This window comes from Taurulus bubalis (genome assembly GCF_910589615.1).
Source record: "Taurulus bubalis genome assembly, chromosome: 5".
NCBI lineage: Eukaryota > Metazoa > Chordata > Actinopteri > Perciformes > Cottidae > Taurulus > Taurulus bubalis.
Genome location: NC_136593.1, coordinates 11,873,862 through 11,897,191, shown reverse-complemented (window position 1 = coordinate 11,897,191; position 23,330 = coordinate 11,873,862). Strand labels below are relative to the sequence as shown.

General features: G+C 40.9%; 3 protein-coding genes across 3 annotated transcripts; 1 reads left to right on the top strand and 2 right to left on the bottom strand.

Moving 5' to 3' along the window:
- Positions 1-1,966: 1,966 nt before the first annotated feature.
- On the bottom strand, positions 1,967-6,745 carry prxl2b (peroxiredoxin like 2B). Its single transcript, XM_079218970.1, has 7 exons — positions 6,662-6,745; positions 6,047-6,251; positions 5,509-5,560; positions 5,074-5,137; positions 4,869-4,944; positions 3,853-3,971; positions 1,967-2,262 (listed from the first exon to the last, which is right to left on the bottom strand). The coding sequence occupies exons 1-7, from the start codon at positions 6,722-6,724 to the stop codon at positions 2,236-2,238; spliced, it is 606 nt and encodes a 201-aa protein (XP_079075096.1). The 5' UTR covers positions 6,725-6,745; the 3' UTR covers positions 1,967-2,235.
- A 2,936-nt stretch (positions 6,746-9,681) lies between these two features.
- Positions 9,682-13,675, top strand: slc45a1 (solute carrier family 45 member 1; the record flags this gene model as incomplete). The annotated part of the gene is made up of 8 exons (XM_079217658.1): positions 9,682-10,102; positions 10,235-10,327; positions 10,805-11,029; positions 11,178-12,049; positions 12,145-12,298; positions 12,411-12,587; positions 12,712-12,917; positions 13,403-13,675. 8 exons carry the CDS (start codon positions 9,682-9,684, stop codon positions 13,673-13,675), a joined length of 2,421 nt encoding a protein of 806 aa, XP_079073784.1.
- Positions 13,676-15,841: 2,166 nt separating this feature from the next.
- Positions 15,842-18,630, bottom strand: LOC306736940 (uncharacterized protein). Its single transcript, XM_079218630.1, has 5 exons — positions 18,445-18,630; positions 17,643-17,804; positions 17,165-17,228; positions 16,870-16,955; positions 15,842-16,742 (listed from the first exon to the last, which is right to left on the bottom strand). Exons 1-5 carry the CDS (start codon positions 18,493-18,495, stop codon positions 16,671-16,673), a joined length of 435 nt encoding a protein of 144 aa, XP_079074756.1. The 5' UTR covers positions 18,496-18,630; the 3' UTR covers positions 15,842-16,670.
- Between the last annotated feature and the right edge of the window lie 4,700 nt (positions 18,631-23,330).

Here is a 23,330-nt window from a genome sequence, read left to right as displayed (position 1 = left end):
CGGACTAGAAACTGTTAGCATAAAAGAAGATGAAGAAAAATCTTTGACAATCATTCCGAAGTCACGCTCACAAAACTTAAAAAAAAAAACTTGTACTTTCAATGCCAATATGTAAAGTCACTGTCTTGACTCCATACAAGTCTGGTTCTCTTCAACAGTAACAGAATCTGCCTTCCAGTCAAATTAAAAATGTTCCTGCCCAAACAATATAAATGATATATACAACTCCCCTCCCTAGGCTGTCTATGGTGTTCTATCAAATGGTGCTCTCCTTAATACGACGGCAAATTAAAGCCATTGGAGCTTAAATACAAAATTAGGGAGCCAGGGGAGCGGGCTCATAAATTTACAAGAAAAAAACTCATATTTTCTGGTTTCAGAGAATGTTTAGTTTAGTTCTTTAACGTTATCTCGGACCATAGAAAGCCTGGGAAGGGGACATTATCCACTTATATTGCTTTGGGGTGTACTATTCCCTTGGCGCATCTGAATTGTATATTAACTTGAACAAAAGCAAGTATTTGCCATATATACTGACTAATATCAATTGAATACTTGTACAGACTAAACATATTTTGTTTCACGTGGACTGAATCAGGATGGCTGTTTCCCCGTTTCCGGTCTCAGTGCTAAGCTAACCGGTCAGAGCAATTGCGAGTGGTGTCAGTCTTCTCATCTCACTCTCCTCCAGAACGCAAGCTTCTCACCCCAAATGTCAAACTATTCCGTCGGTAAATTGTACAGTACGGATTCGTCTCAGGCTGTGATTTGAAAGGCAACAGCTTAGACTCCTTATTTTATCTGGTTATCCTAAAAGGCGTAAAACTGTTCAAAGATGTTGACTGAACATTAAAGGGTACATTATATTCAATGTGTTATTGTCGATACTTGATGTTCTATACTGCAGTATTTACATATAAAGGATTCAAATCAGGTAAGAAAGGAAGCGTACATTTCTTACCTTAGTGCTAGCTTCACATTTACGTACATGGTGAAAGTGTCGTTTTTAAATTACCAGCCAAGTACGAATACATTGTTACATATGAACATGTTTTATCTCTATACCCATCAGAAGAGTTTATTTATCTACATAAATATTTATGAACTAAGATTGTTGCTTTGCAAGAATTTAGACGTTAAAGATGTTTTATGAATGTTCCTGCTGCTATGTAATTATCTAGATTGCCATTAAAGTGACTGTCTTAACTGCTACGATCTCAAGTCTCTACTTCGTAATTTTTATTTAATATATTTATATCAAAACAAAATGTATTGTCATCTGTAACGGGTTTTTTTAATGCTTTTTGACATTTGAGTTTGTTTGTATATTCTATTCATCCATGTGTGATAGTGTAAATCCCTAAAAGCACTCAAAGGCATTATGTTCATCTGTATGTATGCAGAGTCACACCGTCTAGTGCAGCACGGCCCTCAGTCATGCTTACTAATCAGTTATTATAAACACGCATGTGAACACGACAGCAGACACCACAATATGGAGCTAGCTTTTAATAGTAAAAGGCTACATTAGCAATGTTTTCTAGTTCCAATAGGATGGATGTTGAGTTATGCTGGATAACTGGTGACGAAGATCACTTTCACATTTTGGGAGATTTGTCTAAAGTTTAATTACAGAAATGTTATACATTTCAAGCAAGTGCGTGACTTTGAGGTGACAGCAAAGTCACTGGAGGTAACCAAATCAAGTTATTTTAGTTGGTCAACACTGATGGAGAGTCAACACAGCAGTGGATATAAAGTTAAGACGAGTAAAGAAAACACTGGTGTTGTGATGGAGCCACTAGTTTTCCAATATTAATGTCATTAACAATTGATCTTTCATATGGTCACTACATCTATGTCAGCAAGTTAGAGACCTCCTCACCTTTCATTAAAACGCCATTCATGTCTGCATGAAACTACTTATCGACTGACGCAAAGAAAAGTTTGAGAAGTTTTATTATAATTGATACATAAATTATTCATTTTATAAAGTGATTGTAATAAATGCAAATTCATAAAAGCCACTTAATTCACGTTAAAAAAATTCACATACGAGTCAACGTTAATGATGAAAGGAATGTCCCTGTTGCTTTCACTATAGATAATACAATTACGTAATGTGGCCGTCACAAAGAAATTACAAGCAATTAAGAATATATGCAGTAGTTCAGTTGCATTTTGCTGACACTTCGAGATGTGTAGATATTCACGTGGTATGATGTGCAGTTGTCGTCATCGTGTACAAACATCATCATTGCACTGCAAGAGAAGGTAGGAGAAGTCAAGTCAGTTTGATTTATATAGCCTAATATCATAAATAAAATATTTCCCTCAGAGGCTTTATATCCTCTCTGTCCTTTGACCATCGCTTCAGATAAGGGAAGAAAAAAAAAAGCTTTTTAATTGAGCTAGATTCAGCACAACAGGCAGATTTCCTGTTTTCATTTCTATTCCTAAAAGACTTGTGTAACCTTTTAAACCTTTAAACATGTTTTGGGGTATTTTGCCTTCACACAATAGAAAGGTAGCCAGGAAACATGGCGAGAAACAGGATCATACTGAGGATGTTGTGGATACGTGTCTGTCGCCTTGGCCACCATGAAGCCCAATGTTGCTGACTTTCACAACATATCTGTGAGTTACTTACAGATAAGGTGATAGGGGAGAGGCCCATGTTAGATGTTTATGGGGCCTCAGAATAATTGTGCTGAAGTTAAGATGCAGAGTGTCCTACAAAGAATCCTAGTGTGAGGTTTTCTAGACACATATAGGAGAAGTAAACACTTCTCACTCTCGTAACAGGGCGTCAACTTTTTCAGGGCCTCTTCCACACCAGCAGGTCAGATAGCTTGTGACTCGCATTTGTCCCGGGGCTGTGGCAATGACATGTGTTGGTCTTCAGACAGGTCATGGGGAAGCCATACTGTACATGTTGCAAAAACTTTGACATGGTGGATGTTGTGGGAAACAAGCAACAGAGCCTGGGGCAGTGTGTGTTGAAGACCATGTGCTGGATGTCGTGGGCAAGCTGAAAGCAAACTGATGATCACAGCACGAAACCTGTGGTGCTCTGGACACAACAAGTTCATGACCCCTGAATGGTTTCGCTCTTAATTTGCTTTAATGGCATAGAACAGGGACTTAATTTTAAATGGTTGTTTTTATTTTCTGGCCTATTATATATCTGCGCCACCAAACCTGAAACAACTATGAGACTCATTCTCTCTTCTTAAAATATGGATCGTAGTGTTTTTGTTGTTGGCGTCTCTAAGTGGCAATCACTTGTTAACATTGGCATGACAATGCTGACCATTCTTTCTCATAAAATCCTTCTGCACATTAAGTTGCAAAGTTCAGCATAGCCAATATCATACTGTTAAAAACATGGCAAAGACACAACATGTATGCTTACATCTATGTCTGTCAATCTCAGATACCAAAAGCATTACTGAAATACCTGGCTCTCGTGTTATGTGCAAATACTTTTAAATATATAATAATATTACTACTGTAGTAATCAGAAAGCTCATAGGGTACTAAGATCACTCAAGTTTAAAAGGTTTGAGTGGCCGATGACACAGACGAACCATGAAGATGGAGTAATAAGTGTGAAATTGTCTTTGAAAGGGCTTCTCTGATGTATGTGTTGCTACTGACGTAAAAAAAGAGTCTGCTGGAAGAAACTGATGAAATGGCATCAGTCCAGTGTGCTTTAGTAAACACAATGATATCTTTGTATTTAACCTTTCACTTCCCTATGCAGCGTAACGATCACGCAAAGGTGAAGAAGGGAAGTAAAGACAATAGAGGAAGGAAATTAATTATCTTTTTTGTGTATGGGATTCTTACCACTGGCATCTGTCCTGCTTTCGCTTTGGATGAGATACCCAAAGCCTTGGAAATATCCTCCAGAGGTAAGTGGTCTCCTGGTGAATCCTGGATAAAGTGCACAAGGACCTTTTCTCCACCTTTGTAGAGAATATAGAAAATATGTTTTGGAGAAATCAGCTATGGAAGCAACTTTCTGACTTCATCCAATAAAAATTGAAGACTATTCTGAATTTGCTTTGGTGAACTTGCAACTTATAAAAGCAGTTATGAAGTTATACATACATATTTCATATTCACGTGTTACTGGTGATTAAAAACAAAGACGAACAAAGGAATAATATACAAGTCCTGTGCAATGCAGTTTGGTTTTACTAAAGTGGTTATAAGCTTTAAACACTTTGAATAGTTAAGATCTGAATGGTCTCAGATTTATGGCTAAACCTCCTTATATTGGTGCTCAAGGAGTAATAAAAAGAACGGTCTCAAATAAGGACTTTTGCTGGAGCCAAGATCAGGACAGAATGACCTGCAATCTACTTCCTCCATCTGATTTATTTCCGTAAGAAGAAGCTGCCCATAAACGAGAGCAAACTAACAGATGTGGTTGAATCTCTTCTAAGCTTTCCTAGTGCTGACAATTATGTTGGACTGAATGTGCCTCTCTCCCCTCAATGTTAAAAACACCTCTCCTGTATCCAACACACAATTGTATATTTGGATGGCAAAATGAATTGAATAGTTCTAATCTTTATACTTTTGTGGATAAGAGAAATAAAGAAGAAGTGAGGAAAGTCGACGGCCCTGGAGAGCACTGAAGGTGGAGGGCGAGTGGTTTGAACGACCATGATGTGATGCAGCATTGCCCTCTAGAGGAGAGGCTGCAGAAATGCACAAGGCAATGCTACAAGGTAATCTACAGATTGACATCCCCCAGTTCATAAAGGTGTTTAGAATTATCAATTGGTTCAATTGTTTTATACACTGTCACAAGACAGACCCTTAGTAATACCCCCTCTGTTGAATTGTGACTGTACCTTTGGTCACAATGAGCATGCCTCCGCTCTGGAGAAGATCTCCTGAAAAGTTTCCCTTGATGCCTTCAGCATTGGCCTGAAAACAGCATAGAAAACAGGCAGTCAGAGGTCAGGGTGTTAATCCGGGTGTCAGCAACTTTACCCTATGCTCATGTGACCATACATATGAGCCATGAAGTAATGATGCAACCATGAAGTTACACACCTTTGCAGCTGCATCTCGTACTTTCTTCCCCAAACCAGCAGGTATCACAGTCAAGGCCGTGTATCTGAATGTGAAGACACACAGTTTCTCAATTACAGATCAACACAAAGCAGCTAATCTTTTGCAAAAGAGAGGAGATTAGCATGAGCGGTAAAAGCTAATAACCTTATAAATAGGAGATTTATTAAAATGTCCTAATTTATTTGAACAACAGTCCAAAAGCTAAACATATTCCATTTCCAAAAAACAGCTGGAACGAGAAAATGTTTGGCTTTTTGCTAAAAAAAAAAGATTAATCGCTGTGGTTCAAAACTATCTGATTGAAGTTAAGATCATCTTTGACAAATGAAAGCAAATCACATCAAGGCTAAAGCAAACCATCCCATTAAACAGCTCCTCTATCACACAAAGAGAATGTGGATTTACTGTATTCACCTTTTGAAGCCCAAATCCTTGTAGCTTTTCTTGTGTTCATCAACATAAATAGCTAAAAGAAAAAGATGATAGATGGTCATTTACAACCCTACAAAATAATAAACAACATTACAGTACATTTATATCTATGAATTTAAATGTTACATTTATGTTACATTCGTTTTACAAAGTAAGGAAAGCAATGTTTTAATCAAGTCCGCATGTTGCCCGACACATAAAGAACGATCCCAGTCTCGTCCACACAGTGAGACATACAGGGTAGTGATTAAACACTTTCATTGGATCTGTACTTCATTTCGTGCGATACCTAAAACGCAGGTATTGGTGTATCGGTCATGAAACGCACCAATTTCTGCTGCATAGTTTGGTTGTACAAGAGTGACAATGCAGCTTTTTGGAATTTACAAGAAGGGTGTTGCAGCAAAGTTGCAGTAGAACATATTTGTATTATACCCCACGAGAAGGAAATGCATAGGTGCTAGGTATTTGAATATGAAAACAGACCAGAGTGTGTCTTAGATGAGTAAGTACTGCTTACATCCTTTGAGAAACCCTCCTTCCATGAATTCCTTCAGCCCAAACTCCTCTGGTCCGACCCCCACCAGCGCTACACCGCTGGCTCTCAGGTCCGGCTCTAGCTTGCTGATCTCTGTTGCCATCCACCGACACACCTGACAGCCAAACCTGCGCAGGAAGAACAAGACCACCGGCTGGTCCTGCCACAGGGACTGGATCTCTACACTCTGACACACACAGAGGGGGGAAACACACAGTGAGGACACGTAACATGCAACACACATGAAAGACGTGGATAGATTATACTCATCTGTGAAATCCCACATAGTCAAACAAAACAATATCATAACTTTAATTCCCACGCGTTTCATCAGATAATCCTCATTATGTCATCCCCTGAGGCCTCATTTGACACCGATTATGTCAAGGCTGTGAGGTAATGCAGGTTTAATACAGCATGCCTCAGCAGGGATTCTCTGAGGGGGACCAGTCAATCTAACAGCACGGCTTTAGATTAAAAGAGGGCATCTTTAAATACCAACTAATCAACCGAATGACGTTACATGTGAACTATGCGGAAAGCTCAAAGGAGTATATTATCTTTCTAACCAAAGCGTCAACCAGCTTTATAGCTTACCTCTCCAGTTTCACCGCTCTTTAACAAGTTCTTTCCGAGTTGAACGAGGTCAACGTTTGCCATTTTCTACGATTTAGGTTACCTCCACTGAATGCACCGGCTCAACAAAGCTAAGGAACGTACCGTTTTCCTTCAGAGTATAATCGCACAACGTGACAGTAGTAGCAATGGTAGTAACCCAACAGTTGCAAAACATCTGCTTCCTGATACGCCCACTGAACACTGACGTTCAATCAGATTCTGTTGGCACTGAAAGTCATCCATTTACAGAGCGTGTGTTAAAGGAGGCGGGGCTTCGGAAAGGCAACTGTCAGCACGTGCATCTCACCTCTAAAATCAATCAATACTAAATGTGTCATTAAAGCCAACATCAGTTATTTAGTTCCCTACATTGACTGGTTTCTCACAACGAGCACCACATGTGAAATCAGTTGTAACATGAACTTAAAGTGGTGACTGATAATTGATCATATTCACCTTTTTATCATGCTATACACGCATTGTACAATGTCTTTGCACAAGGTGTGTAGTACAGGTGGGCTCAAAGGTAACATGGTTTATTGCAAGACCTTTGTTTGCTTTTTATAGCTGCTAGTTTGTTCCCACCTGCCTTCTATTAACCCCTGAGCCCAACAGAGCCATTTTGTTCTGTTGTTTTAAACCGTTTGGCACTTGTGGTGGGAAATGTACTTAACCACTGAACTTAAGCATGTTCGTCATGCCTCTTACTCTATTTTAGGACGAAATATTGTTCTTTGTTTACTGTACTACATTCAAACATCTAGTGGTAGTTAGTTTGAAGATCAAGATCTTAGCGTATATTAATCCAAAAAAGAAATCATTTTACACAACTTTGGTCACAATATTATTATATGTAATTCAGTTACAATTAATGAAATACATCAGTGTCTTAGCCGGTATTGCCATCCTTCAGTATGAAGCTGGACAACCTACAGGCCAGACCCTACAAGTAAGCCTGCTGTAAGAAGTGGCCCTTAACACTTAAGAATTTACCGGTGCATCCTGATGTAATGTATGAAATTAAATCAAGGTATCTAGAAGTTGTATTTATTAATATTACTAACTACCCATACATAATATCCACTCCAGAAAGTTCAACAAAATAATATTGGAAGAGAAGAGGGCAAGAAATCAACACCTTCAAGATGGCGGACAATCGCATGTTCTTCGTGGTCACAAATGCACACCCATGAAATGTACTGCATGTCGTAGGACAAGTGTAAGTGACGACATGAAGAAGGACTGAGCTAGTTTCAGGGTTCTGGTATTGTCACGGCTTCCTGGGACACTTGAGGAAACCTTGTTAATAATATTGTTGTCACCTGTGCTTTTCCAGACAAGTCCTCCTCTCTTCTACACAGTGGCAGTGCTTTCTCGCCATCATGGACCTAATCATGCACACCTGTTTTCACTGACTGAACAGAAGATGCACACATAAAGTTTGCTTGTCATCGAGATTTATCAAAACACTAGACTGAAAAAAAACAAGACAGGACCTTCCGAAATTATTCACATGTACATATAATAGCTGAATTCAAATTATTATTATTATTATTAATTTGACAATTATATCATCCTAAATATGCACCTTGTTCGCGTATTCGTTTACAATAATGTTTAAACAGTAAAACATTCAAACACACTTTTGTAATGAATATTCTATTTCTTTGTCTCTTACATTATGCACATCTCCCCAAAGTGCAGGCTGGACTATCTTTTAAACCTTAAGGATTGACTAGAATTTAAAATAAAGTTGGAGGTTTGAACAATGTTTAGCTTGAGTTTGTAATAACTGACACATCAAGGTTATAAATAAACAACTGCATTTAACATTGCATATAATGTGTTATTTGCTCTGGAGGCATTTCCCCCCAAAGTGAAGCGTGTGTTTTCGGTTTATAAACTACATGTTTCAGAAATAGATTGCAAAATGTTTGACTTTGTGTAGTATACCTGTGTCCCTTTCCACAACAAAATGCATAATCAGTCAATAATCATAATTTACTGACAATTGTCATCTTATATCAGTTCTGAAGAACACTGTATTCATGTGGAGATGGACAGACAGTTGTTTTTTTCACCGGTGCGTTGCTGATGTTGCAGGGAGGGACATGACGTCACGGGAGAGACCGCGAGGAAGAGGCGAAGGAGGCGATGAGAAGAGGGGGAAGGAGAAGGTACGGAAGAGAGAGCGGGGGGGATGACTGCATGAAAAGGAAAACAAAAAACAAAAAAAACAAAAAACAAAACAACAATCATGACTCCCGTAATTCATCCTGCGTTGTGTTATAAATCACAATGCTCGCTCTGTTTGCCTAGTATGCTGCAATAAATGACGAGCCTCCCCGATAAGGTAATTATCATCCTTCACGTTTCAATTTGCACGCCTGCATCATCTTCTATAACATCTTCTATAAATCGATCGTGTGGTCTTCACATTAAGAACCAAATGCCAATTCGGGGATAATATCGAGGATCATAAGAAGACAAAAGAAAAAGAAAAAAGCAATCGACTCGCCTGGCTACACGCATATTGGTCACATGTTTAGCTTAAATCTGAGGGATAATGATAAGCTATCCTTGTAACTGCCTTAAACGCCATCATTGTGACCCCCAGTGGCTTCATTAAATCTGATTTGAGCTTCACCCATGAAATATTAAAATGGAAACAGCTTCATGAGAGCGGTGCCGCATACTACCCTGCTGTAGTCAGCCACGCCGAGCACATGGGTTTTTGCGCACAACACTAACATGCGCATTGGTTGCAGTGCGTCGTGCCCATCATTGCTGTGCCATCACCGCTGTCTGCTGATGACTGCAGTGTCCTCTTGGTAGCACCACATAACCACCCGCAGCACTAAGTTACTCACAGGACCAACATGATACGTTATGGTGATCTTGAATGACCTCTAAAGTGTAAAATCAACCCCATACAAGTCTGAAGTTAACAATGTGAATCACCTTTTTTATATGCTGTAGTGTAAGCTGGCTTGAGAGAGATGTCCTCTCCGGGCATGGGCACCCCCAGTGACCCCCTTTTGGCCAGTCCAGGAGGGAGGTTATCCACAGCTCAGGAAGGTCTCTGGAGGAGCTCCCTCTCCAAAACCACCAGCTTCCCAACGTCCACCACCCGGCACCTCAGTCACCGAGCCAACAACTTCCAAAGACAGCCGAAGCGCCGGAAGCTGATAAGACCTTCACCACCTCCGCCGCCCAACACACCATGCCCCCTGGACCAGCTGGACCTCAGTGAGATCCCCCCCAGGCGTACCTTCAGAGAGCTGGTCTTCAATGGCTGCGTCCTCTTTGGTATTGAATTCAGCTATGCCATGGAAACGGCTTATGTGACTCCTGTGCTTCTACAGATGGGCTTGCCTGATCAATTCTACAGCTTGGTGTGGTTTATTAGCCCCATTCTGGGTAAGTGAACCGCAAGGTGAAATGAGCACCCGTTGGACAGTGATATATGATAGATTATCTTGTGATTTTAAGTAGCAATGATTTTCTTCTGTACTTAAGACTCTAACTCTGTCCTCCGTCTTTGGTTTGAAGGATTCCTCGTTCAGCCTTTCCTCGGAGCGTGGAGTGATCGTTGTACATCCCGGTTTGGGCGAAGGAGACCTTTTATTTTTGCCTTGGCTATAGGTAAGAAATGTACAATATTAAATAATCAGTATGTATGTAAGTATATATTGTGTAAAGCTAGGGGACTTAAGAGAGACAGATTAATGGTCAAAACTGATGCAACAGAGGCTACAATGTCCTTACTTTTGCTCCATATTGTAACAAAAAAACACGGGATTGTATGCTTCTTGTAATGCAACTCAATATACGTCTTTTGTTCGACCTATCCTGCCTGGTTATGGCAAATGTCTCCCAAACTCCACAGCCCAGTGAGAAACAGCTTTACTGTTGAAGATTTGCATTTTCCAAGCTCACACCAAGATGCCTCGTTGATGTCACATGAATATTTGACAAAGCTCCTCCAGAGCCACAGAAGACATGATACAACTGTTTTACACTACTCTCTATTCTAGGAAATTGACTGTAAACTCAGAGGAAGGTAGATTAAGTCTAACCCTTAGCAGGATTTCAGTTGAACTTTACTTCCCTCCTTCTTAGGGGCTCTGTTTGGTCTCACTCTGCTGCTGAACGGACGGGACATTGGAAGTGCGGTGTCTGACACTGCATCCAATCACAAGTGGGGAATTATCCTGACGGTGTGTGGTGTGGTCCTGATGGACTTCAGTGCGGATTCAGCTGACAACCCGAGCCATGCCTACATGATGGACGTGTGCAGCCCAGAGGACCAGGATCGGGGGCTGAACATCCATGCACTACTGGCAGGTAAGAAAACATTTTACACAGTACAAACTCAGGGTTACTTTATCATTACACAGTGGAAGCTATAACTTATATTCATTAGAATGTGGAGAAAACAGACTTAAGCAATGCTTTAAGACATTACCAATGTTTTGTGTTTCTTGCTCTACAGGACTAGGTGGTGGATTTGGCTACATTGTTGGTGGCATCAACTGGGACCAGACACAATTTGGAAGGTCGATGGGAGGTCAACTGCGGGTCATATACATGTTTACGAGTATCACTTTGGTGTTCGCCACAGCCATGACTCTGATGAGTATCCCCGAACGGTGCTTACCAAAGAACAAAAACTCCAGTAAAGCTCATCTAAAAAGCCCCAGCCTCCCTCTTCCTCCTTCTCCTCCTGTTGCCCCAGCTTTGGGACTAGATGAGGAAGATGAGGATGGTCTTTACAGCTACAATTTCTCAAAGTCTCACCCATATAACTCTGACCCTCTTGCCCATTCTTGCAGTGCCAATGCAAGGCTGTGTGCTGGCCTCACTAGCCCCATATCGCCCCTGAGCCCCCTCACTCCGAAATATGGCAGCTTTATTAGTAGGGACAACTCGCTCACTGGCATCAATGACTTTGCCTCTTCACTAGGCACCTCATATATAGACAGTGTGCTCATAAACTGCTACACAGGTCCGCAGACACCACAGGCCTTGGCCTCCAACTCCACCACTGTGCCCCTGCCTCCAGGGGACTTTCCTCCTCCCGATGAGTCCACACAGGGAGCAGGAAGCCATCCTGCAGGACAGACCCAGGCCGACGTGGTGTCTCATCCAGCTGGGGCAGCTCAGGATGCAGAAGCGCCACAGCCTGAGGGAGAAGCACAATCTCAGGTCACAGCCGGGGCGCAGCCTGGTGCAGGATCACATCGGGGCTCTTCTGCTGGTATCCTGAAGCGACCCCAGAGTCTTGCATTAATAGAGGAGCCCATTGCGACTCAGATTGTTGGGCTGGAGAACGGACGCAGGAGAACAGTGACCTTCAGCCAGCAGGTCTGGACACATGTTTTGGAAAGGATATACTCTGTTTAGTCAGTAGAAGCCACTAACGCGTTTTTAAACACTGTGTCTCTCTTTTTCTGATGAAGGTTGCAAACATTTTGCTGAATGGGGTGCGCTATGAGAGTGACTTAAGTGAGAATGTGGAGACTGGAGAATCGCAATTGTCAATAAGGCTGCTGTGTATAGCCATCTACAGGATGCCACCCTCTATGCGGAGTTTATGCACTAATCATTTCCTGGGTGAGAATTATCACCATTTATAGCTTGTTGCACATAAAACCCTGCGACACTGTAAAAACTGTCTGGCTTATATTTCATATTAACTGAGCTGATGCTAATTGTCTCTCTCTAGGCTGGCTGTCCTTTGAAGGCATGCTGCTCTTCTACACTGACTTCATGGGGGAGGTTGTGTTTAAAGGAGACCCCAAAGCACCCCACGACTCTGAGGCGTACCAACGGTACAATGCTGGTGTTAGCATGGGCTGCTGGGGCATGTGCATCTATGCATTCAGTGCTGCTTTCTACTCAGGTAAGCGACAATCGCGATCGTGACATGTATGTGTTATTAGTGCAGCTCTGGCCATTCCTGTGTTTTGCTTCCCTTGGTAAACTTTAAATGTGTGCCTTCTGTTCCTCTCTTCTTCAACTTTCAGCCATATTGGAGAAACTGGAGGAGCGCTTCTCTCTTCGGACTTTATATTTTTTTGCCTACCTGGCATTTGGTTTGGGCACCGGCCTGGCCACACTGTCCACCAACCTCTACGTGGTACTTTCTCTCTGTGTCACCTATGGGGTGCTCTTCTCCTCTCTATGCACGCTGCCTTACTCTCTGCTGTGTGAATACTACCAGAGCCCTCAGGTCAGTATCCAGATATGGAGCTTTAGTATATTTGACTTACTTTAAAGAATAGATAAAGATTTTGGGGAAATAAGCCAATTTGTTTTTGTTGAGAGTTAGATGAGAAGATCCCTCCCACTCACATATTTGTACAGTAAATATGAAGCCAGAGGCAGCAGTCGGTTACCTTAGCTTAGCACAAAGACTGTGTTTTGTCAAATATAATAAAAAAGTGTCACAATGATGCTTTATTTGCCTGACTATTATATATATATAAGTACTAGTAGCCATATGTTGTGCACTTTCTTTCGCTGTTTGCAGTGTTAATGCAAATGTGAATGCCATTTCTAGAGCACAGGCATGAGTGGTATCAATCTTCTCATCTAAATCTCAGCACGACCGTGAATAATTGTATGTTCCAAAAATGTTTACCTACTCCTTCAACGCTGAAGTGATTTGTGGTGCAGTACAGAGATTGATCATCATTGTTTGCATATGTTCCTCAGTTTTGTGGCACATCAGAGGAAGGGACCAGACGAGGGATGGGGGTGGACATCTCTCTGCTGAGCTGCCAGTATTTCCTGGCACAGATCCTGGTCTCTGTGGCGATGGGACCTCTGACCTCACTGGTGGGTGGGGCCCAGGGAGTGATGTACTTTGCAAGCCTGATGTCATTCGTGGGCTGCCTGTACTCCTCTCTCTGCGTGGTGTACCATCTGCCCCCCCCTGAGGGTGAGCCCCCCGATAGCGAGACCCAGCCACTATTGGTGCACATTTAGAAAAGTCTCTCAATTTACTTTACCTCACACACACAGTCTCAATGGGCACGCTCTTTCACGCTGTCACTTAGTGTCTGAGTGTGTTGACCTTCACAGCAGTCATAGGACAAACACACTGCACATTGTACAGCACAATTCCATATATCGTTTCACACCGATCGGCACTGCTCTTCTCAGAGCTAGACAGACAGACAGACATTGCTCTATTACGTGTATACATGACCGGTGTGTTCATACAGTGTGTGTGGCCATGTATTCTTTCCTAACTTTTGCAAACGAATGTGTGACCTTTTTGAAAGTAGTGTGGGATAAATGGATGTGAGGAAGAGAGAGTTGTGTGAGTGAGCTCTTTGAGGATAGATAAGCCTAACCTGTTCTTCTGTCTAATTCTTTGCTGTAATATCTTGCATCATCTTTTCTTGCTTGTTTGTGTTTAGGATAGAAATGTTGATCACTACGTACAGCTAATCACAGCTTTCCCCCTCTTTTTCTTCCTTTTATCAGTTGCCTAACATCTGCATGAGCTGTAATGTAATCTCGTTTTTGTATTCTTTTGTTTGGTCATGCAGCCAAGGGAATGTCTACCTGCCTGTTTCTCTGAGTTAGAATATTAGCATCACACCGTAGGCAGGTTTTGTCTGATGAAATGAGTGAGCTGCCAGTGTCCACTCACACTCACCATTAATGCACCTATATTACTTCAAGAGCTCTTTAATTTAGCACATACTTAATATTTATTAAAAGCTTAATCACTGTAACAGTCTTGAAGGGCTTCACATTGTTCACATTTTCAAATAAAAATAACGCTTTCCACAAAAAGCCATCATTATGAGACTTACCAATGTGCTATCCCCAAATTTGGTGCTATTTGACTCCTAAACAATGAGTATATTGCCAATTAACTACCTAATTAGCATAGAGGCATGACTATTAAGGATGACATACGTGCACACGCTCGTACACAAACCTTCAAAAACACAGAGAAATGTGTGCTGGTGGCAAATTCTGTCTGGGCCCTCACTAAGCCATGGTACAGCCGTGAGCTGTCACCCGACTCCTGGCCATGCCATTGTAATAATGACAGTGATTCTTGTCATTATCAGGAAGAGGAGAAGTTGAAACTGGGGTGTGAATCAGCATTCAGTCGGAAACCGAACCAAACAGAAGAACAGCAAACAGGGAGAAGACTCATGTGAACAATTGGTAATCCTGAAGGTGGACAACTTTTAAGGAAAAGACTGTGGGGGTTCATAGAGCCAGCAGCAAGTGCTTATTGTCATCATTAGGGTGCATGCGTAAGGTAGTAGGCTTCCGCTCCACCCCGCTCGGCCCATCAACTCAGTAAAGTAATTATTTTACTTTTTTTCCCCATCCTAAAAAAGCCATCTTCATCAGCAAAATGTTTTTTGTTTTGTTTTTGTACATCTGTTGTGCCAGGGCAAACAGTGTGCTTTGCCAGCCTCAACACAGGCACCATGTCTGACTGCAGGGCTTTAAACAAAAGATCAATTCAAGAATATAACCTGTTTTAAGCCTACCATTGTGATTAGTTTCATTGACTGGTGCTCACACTGAATACACCGCATTAAGGTGCCAGTCTTAATTATTGCCTCAGCAGAATGTCAATTGCCTACTATTTAAGCCTCCTGGACTGAATGGATGCACACCATGCTAACTTTTTTGAGGGCACAGTAACTGTATGGATCATGCCGTTGCAGCTTGCTTGAGAAAAAAGAAACACCAGTTTGTGTGTTATATGGTACCACCTATTGCTCAACAACAGCAGTGTTACTGTAAAAGCTACTTTTATTCAGGGTTCAGTTCAAACTAAAATGATCGTTTTGCCATTTTGGACTCCCGTGTCAATTATTGTTTTTAACTGATAACAATTATCGCCCATACCAGTTGTCACCCCAGCTACACTTCAGAAATAATGATCTGCACTATTTAAGTCCACCACAAGGGGGAGCCAGGAGACGAGAGTGAAATCCATTTTGTGCACCCTTTTCCATTACCAAGTGAATTAGATTATTCCTGTTCCTTCCTGCATCTAAGCCAGCCATTTTCCATGTTCAGAAAAATTGGGTCAAGTGACATCATCTACTTATAAAACCATGCTTTTAAGAAGCACTAATAATTAATTAACAGACAAAAAAAAAGATATACTTTTAAGTAAAAAGACAATTTATTTGTTAATCAGAATATACAAAGCAGTGGCTGAAGTAACCGAATGTCATTCTGGTTCGGAACAAGCCAGTCTTGGACGCAAAACTGGGCTACCCAGCCATAACATAAAACTCATTGAAATCGTAAGAAAAACAAAAGTATAAATGGTACAAACTTGCGTGGAATGCATACAGAACAAATGACCAAAGCTTTAAGATTTAAGAGGGGTTAATTAACATTGCAAAATTCTGCCTCCATAAAACAAGGTCAAGAAACCTTATCATGGAGGCGTAAGACAGAGCCCCTTTATTCATTTGCACCATCTGTTATGTTAACCGGGCAGCCAAGCCAAGGATTAACAAGCAGCTCAACACAAAAAAATTATGCCTCAACTAATAATGCTAACAACTGTCCATTAGCCCCTGCTTAAAACTTATCTTTGGTCCTTAAGTGAATCTGAGAGGTCAACATGAGCCATGGAGGAGTTGAGCAGCTGCCTGTACGTATGAATCATCTGGTCAGCACTGAAATAATAGAGATTGTGCTTCTATCATACTGATATAAAACCTCAAGAAATGAAAAAATTATCTCATGGTGTGGCCCAATTTGTACAAGTAAAAAAAAAAAGCTCATTTTAAAGACCAATAAATAACATTTCATAAAAAAAGGATGCAGGGCCACTATGTTTCAGGACTCCAGTGCAATGTGTTAACATGGGAGCAAACCAAAAGAAATATTTCTCAAACGGTACAGAAAGCACAAGCTCTACAACACGGTGTTGACCAGGCTGGTGGTGGACAGAGCTGCAAACAAGGAGCAGGGCAGAGACCTAAGCCTTCACTTCTGCCTCTTTTGAGGCTCCATTTTCCTCTGTCTTCTGCTTTTTTGTCTCCACCTTTTTCTGCAAAAAAAAAAAAAAAAAGAGGAAACATTTCAAGCATTAGCAAAGGCTTTAGGTTCACCAGGTTAGTCAACTCATTTAAAAACACTCAATAATAATTGTATATTTCAGCCTGGTGACAACTCACCTCCTCCTCCTCCTCGTCCTCTTCTTCAGCTGCACGCTTCACAGGCTGTGCATCAGTCTCCTCAGCAGGGGGCGCCTTCTCTGCATCTGTAAGCACAGTTTGTCACATCAGAAAATATCCCTCACATTGAGTGTAATCAAGACTCATGAAAAAAAATAATTGACTTCAAGGCCACACAATGTGGCAGCATTTATGGCGCAAATCCAAAGGAACAAAGTGAGACATGTAGAGACTTTTTAAACAGTTGTTTTAATTATATTCCTGAAGACAGTGAGATTGCTTTATATGAACATACCATCTCCATTCTTGTGTTTCTCCTCTTTTTTCTTTTCCACTTTGTCACTGTGATCAGCACCATTCTGAATGAAGAGAGGGATATGTCAGTCCACCAAAAACATAAAAATTCTGGATTGGGCTTTTATTATATAAGCAATATTGAACAGAGGAAAATAAAATCTAAGCATGGAATCTCAAGCATATTTGAAATAATCCTCCCAGAGTCTTAGACGTACAGGCCCCTGTGGGGACCCTTAAAAAAAAAGCATGTGTGAGGAGCTCTTACTCCCCAGAGGATTAGCTACAAAAGCTAAAACTAGAGACACCAATGGAGACGTCCAAAGGCTTGCTAGCTAACATCTGTGCCATTTCACAACCCAAACAAAGCACTGTGTGAAGAGCAGCTGAACAGGAAGGGGAGGCGGGTGCAGCGACACCTGCATGATGAGGGGTGCTAAGACAAAAGGCCATGAGGCTGGTCCTCGTCTCCAACTCACTGTGCCATTGGCAGGTGCGTCCCCGTTGTCGGTCTTCTCCTTTTCTTCGTCCTCCTGCTTCTCCTTCTCCTCCTCCTTCTCCTCCTCCTTATTATCCTTCTCCTCCACCACCACCTCCTTCTTCTTCTCCTTCACTTCGACTTCTTTCTTCTCTTTCAGCTCCTACAAAATAAAAGCACGGGCTCTTGATCAATGTGACGGTTCAGCAAAGAGTTTATTCTGAAGTGCCACACGTTCTCATCACGTCTAGTTTTTAATGAGAACGCTAGTTTACCATATTTGGGATAAAGTCTAATTCAGGCAAGACCATGTTAGACATAATTAGTGGCATTGCTGTAGGTTTTCGTCCCAACCCGTAATGCAGCGTTAACGCGAGTGTGGCTTCCCGCCCACAGCAGCAGCTCCGCTCACGAGCGCTAGTTTCTACCTGACCGCTTTGTCTGCTCAACAAGACATTTTAGCGACCCACATCACATACGTTTGAGTTTCCAGACAATATTTAGCTTCACACGCTGAAGATAACACATACGTCAACCTCTGTCGTGAACGGTTGTCGACAAGTTACGATTCAAGACTAGAGTAATTTAGCTAATTCACTTTTTTTAAGCCCAAATGACTGTTAACTTAAAATGAAGTAACGTGAACCGTTTAGCTGGCGCAGCCGCCCACACGACTGTTTGAACTCGAGCTAGTTAGTGTTAAACCCATTGTGAACCCAAATAATACAACTTCAAAAAGTTCCAAACATCTTTTAACACGACAGTTCAACCGAAAGAAGAAAAAAAAACGGAATGAAACGCACCTTGGCTGTAATCTCTGCGGTTGCGGTTTTCTCAACAGCTGTGTCTGCCATGGCTGATTTTCTGAAAATGAATTTAGATAATTATATTCCTGTTCTGAAAAAAATATTTTTTGTTTTAATTTCTTGGCTCTTTGCCTTCGTGTGGATAGTCCAAAGGCGCTGAGAGAGAAATGATGTCTGCCTGTCTCCGCTTTTCTCTCGAGCTCGTTGAAAATTCACTCTTGTTGGATACAGCGGGTCGATCCCGCACACAATTGGACGATGTCTGCCACCGGAGTGTTTGATTGGAGGGATCAGCCTGTCAATCTTATAAAGATATCCCGCCTACTGGCTATCTAGTCGTTGATTGGTCAATTTTATTAAAGCTCCGAACTAAGATATCAGACTTCGTTTTTTTCTACTACACACATCAGTTTACGTTTGATTTTCGTACCTAAAATGTTAACAATGGATGCAAGCGGCTTGTTGTTCAAGTATTGATAAACCACGAAAGTCTTCTCACAGCTGAATATTGAATCAAGTAGATTGAGGGGAAAAGTTTCTCAACATATGCCCACGAACGGCATCTTTTGTCTTAGCGCCCTTTCTCTGCAGAGATGGGGTGTCAAATTACAAGCAGAAAAGACTAATGTGACGATTTGAAAACACTGCGGCCACTCCTCCTTTCTATATTTAACACAGTGTAACAAAATGTGGTCCTGCTTAAATGTGCGCACACTTTCACTGTTTTACTAACCTGGGAAATGGAGGACCAGTAACACTGCAATTTGCACATTGAACAATCATAATTAAGCAATTCATTATTCTATTACAGAATTCCACAAAGACAACATAGCTGCACAGCTTGAAAGCTATACATCCACTTTACACATTGAAATGTTTTCAAATACTAAAATGGGCAGTGATTAATAATTGTATATAAATATACATGAATTTATCATCGTTTCTTCTCATTTTGTCCTTCTGAAGTATTTGCATAGTCATTCTAGAACAATAAGTTAGTGAAACTATTTGAAACGAAGAAAAGGAAAAACATCATGTGCCACACAGGCTAAGCAATGTGTTGCTTTGTGATTTGTGAGTATCAGGGACAGTAATGGGGCGATGTAAAGTAAGTGTGTACTATTTGAAACATTTACAGCATGTATTGAATCACAGTTATTGTCATATTAACATTAAAGGTGATTTGTCTTTCTTCTGGGAAAGTACAAAGTGACTTATTTATATACACATACAAAGAGTTAAAAATGAAAAATGACAGCATGCATCTAATGAATACACTATTGTCTTGGGGTAAGAGATTTGCCAGACCTCTTATAGATGCTTCTGAGATACTATTGTCTTTTATTCATAGCCAGTTGCAAGTCTAAACGGTGATTTAAAGGTTATATTTCTTCATATATATATTCCCCTTTTCCTCTTAAGAAGCATTATCTTATTGAAAGAGTGATTTGTTTGATATCCCAAATGGTCTATTTTTTCTTCTCCTTCAGAAATTCTTTGACGTTAACTTTCTTCGCCGTCCAGCACTCGCTTCTCCAACTGCTAAACCAAAGGAAGTAGTAACACACACAACTTTGTGGGTGCCTAGCTCTGTAATTTAAGCCTCCACATGGTCAGTCCCTCAATTAAAAACAATTGTAATTATTTTTATTACAGATACAATTTACACATTTTTTTGCCACGATAAGAGATAAGATAATCCTTTATTTGTCCCGTAGCGGGGAAATTTACAGGATACTCTGACCTACAAACACATTTCTCAACTGTCAACATAATCATGAACAACCTTATTTGCCATGCCTGGTATTGTTTGCAACCTACACAAAGCTGTCATAAAACTTTTACCTGCAGTTATCAGATAGTTATCAGATGGTTGTCAGAGCAACAGAGTAATTTCCATACGCATGACTCTAGTTTACAAAACATATTTGGGTGTTCCAGATAATGATTTATACTTGACAGCCTTGCTGCTGTTTGTGTCCTTAACTTGCCCCAACAAACCCATTGAGGACATCTTGACACAAGTATGTTTTCAATCTCTAATTTCAGGGCCTAATCCTTAACCGCCTCACTTATTTTCTATGCCGGTATTCAAGCTAAATATTTTGAAGAAGCCTCCAGGCGCCATTCACCTCACATTCAGTTGAAATAGTATCATAAAGACTGTAATTACAGAGATCAAAGGATTGTGTGTCAGTACTTTAAGCTTTATTTCATACCTCATATAAGGATGTTTTTTGACTTATTCTATTGTTCATATACAAACTATACTAAGGACATATTCAAATATTGCTTTTAGTACAACAGCGTCTTGATATATATATATTTCAGACATACAGTATATATCAGACAACAAACTACTCATCACAAACCACACACAAAAGATAATAACGCTGACACAGCATTGGTTGTATGTCGTTTGGCTGAAAATATATGAAAAACAGCAATTTATGACATTAATGCCACTGCACTTAAAGGCAAGGACTCATCTGGGCATTGCATAAAATGTATCGCCTTTTTATTTGGGAAATGAAGACAATGTGGACACTACAGAGCATTGAAGCAGACATCCACCATGTAATGGTCTTCAGTAGATCCACTGGAGGAACAGAGGAGCAGACTCAAAGCAGCAGAAGGCATTACTCACTCTTTTTCTGTAACTGGAAAATGGGAGCAATCAGAGGGAGGGGAAGGTGGGGGGGAGTTGTGAGATCATTTCCTGTCTTTTTTTTCTTCTTATTTGCCTACTACCTCAACATGTTTCCATGTGCCACCAATCTTGAACACAAAAAAACTAAAATCCGTCTATGGACAGCCTATTTCACTCTGCAGGTAGAGAAGTGAACCAAACTGTTTCACAAGTAGGGCAGTCAAGGAAAAGCTGAAACAGAGATTTGATGTATGTGGTGCTTTTTGCAAACCTCTCATTTGCCAACAACTGGAGTGTTTACCACACTTTCCACAAGGAACAGGAAACCTTTTCTGATGCTATTTAAGGTTGTGGAAACACAGAAAGACATATTGTATAAAAGAAAAGCCTCTTTGTTTTTACAATGAAATAAGTTTGACAGTCAATTAAATGTTTTGCACCAGTTCCCATAAAGCCTGGGGAAACATTTATTTAAATGTTGAGCTGGATATAGTTTGGGAAGTGCAGCACCTTCATTTCACTTAATTTCTTCAGGACAAAGGACTGACCTGACTTGCGGAATGTCAGTGCTCAGGGGTAAGTGAGGCCCATCAAAGAGCATAGGGGTCGGGATTAGGCGGGGGAAGGGTCCCGATAATTGGACGCCTTGGTGGGGGGCAAACTGAGCTCTTTTGTTTTCAGCAGCAGTGTCCTGCATGGTCCGCCTGGCTTTCTCTGGCGTTCAGGTCCTGCAGAGTACAGAACAACATGAAGTTGACTTCTCAGTGGGACGCTTCAGTCGAATGCACAGTGAGGGAGAAAATTATTGATCTATAATTAACACAATTAAGTACAGTCATTGTGGACCACAATGACCACATGTACACTAGTAGTACTGCCACAAGACCCCCAGAGGCTCATACTGTATTTTCAAATCAAAACGGCAGGGATGTTTGTAAAGTGACTTCATGGCCAAGACTCACATGTTTAATAACTTTTTTGTAAACTAATGCAGTTATGCAAGGTCTATATTGAATAAAACAATGGCATTTTTATGAACATTGTTTAGAGATGTCTATATGGTTGTGTAAGAATTATACCGTTATTTCTTTCCTTAAATTTTTATTTGACATGATACAAATTGCAGGAACAATACAAGTGCATCAATATCACTTAATAACAATACAAAGACCCAAGAACCAAGAGAAGAGAATAAAACAACAGCAAGACCATAATAATAATCAACAGCAAATTAGTAAATAAGTTAATTCATTAATGCTGTATAGGGATTGGTATATGAAATGCATACAAATGTTTAAATCACAGGGGTCACATAGTTACATTGGGGCTTCAACAAAAAACTAAAATGTACAACAAATGAATAGTAAGAATACAACCAAAAATAGTTTATATGAAGCAGGAAAAAGAAATATGAACACACATAATGTAAACCAAAGCTCTTCAGAGCCAGGGTTCCAAGAAATTCTGAAATCCTGTGGTTTTCTAGTTGTGGCTGTTGTGGCTGACATGTATCTTCAGTGTTGCATGGATTAGTCTGTAAGTGCTTTGAGGATTTGGAAAATGCCAGAGCTAATGTTTCCCGATATCAAAGTCTATTGGTCTCTGTGCACTCGGATTTAACAAACTGTTTGTCACTATCTCAAGCCAGTTCAAAAGGATGTGCAGCCAAAGTCTGCTCCGTTAACATTGGCTTATGAACTCTGCTGGTTCTGACTCCATTATTTATGTACAGCGGCCAACTGCTCCTGGGTGTAAAGTAACTGGGAGGAGTACCACCTCCCAAACTGAGAATTCTCTCCATCAGAAAAAGGTGTCTTTTCCCATGCAAGGGAGGGGAAAGCAACTACCATAGGAGTTCAGATATTCCTGGGTCTCATCACAAACAAATGTGGGTAGAACACTAAAATATGCATAAGGCTGCAGTAGCCATTGTAAGCTATACTGGACCATGGGGCAGAACCATAAAACACTGCTCATCTTTACTTTGATAGCAATGGCAATACATGCAGCAGAAATCTTGAAAAACCTCAAACTGCAGACTGGATGGGGTCTTCCTCAGAAGGACTGGAAGCAGATCCCAGAACAGGTCCAGGACATGCCACTGGGACTTCATCTCCCAGCTGGCTTGTGAGCACTTGGTGGAGGTGTTGGAAGAAATGGCTGGGGAAAAGGTTACCTGGGTGACTACTGCCTATAGCCACAGCTACTTTGACTCAGAAAAACTGCTGGAAAA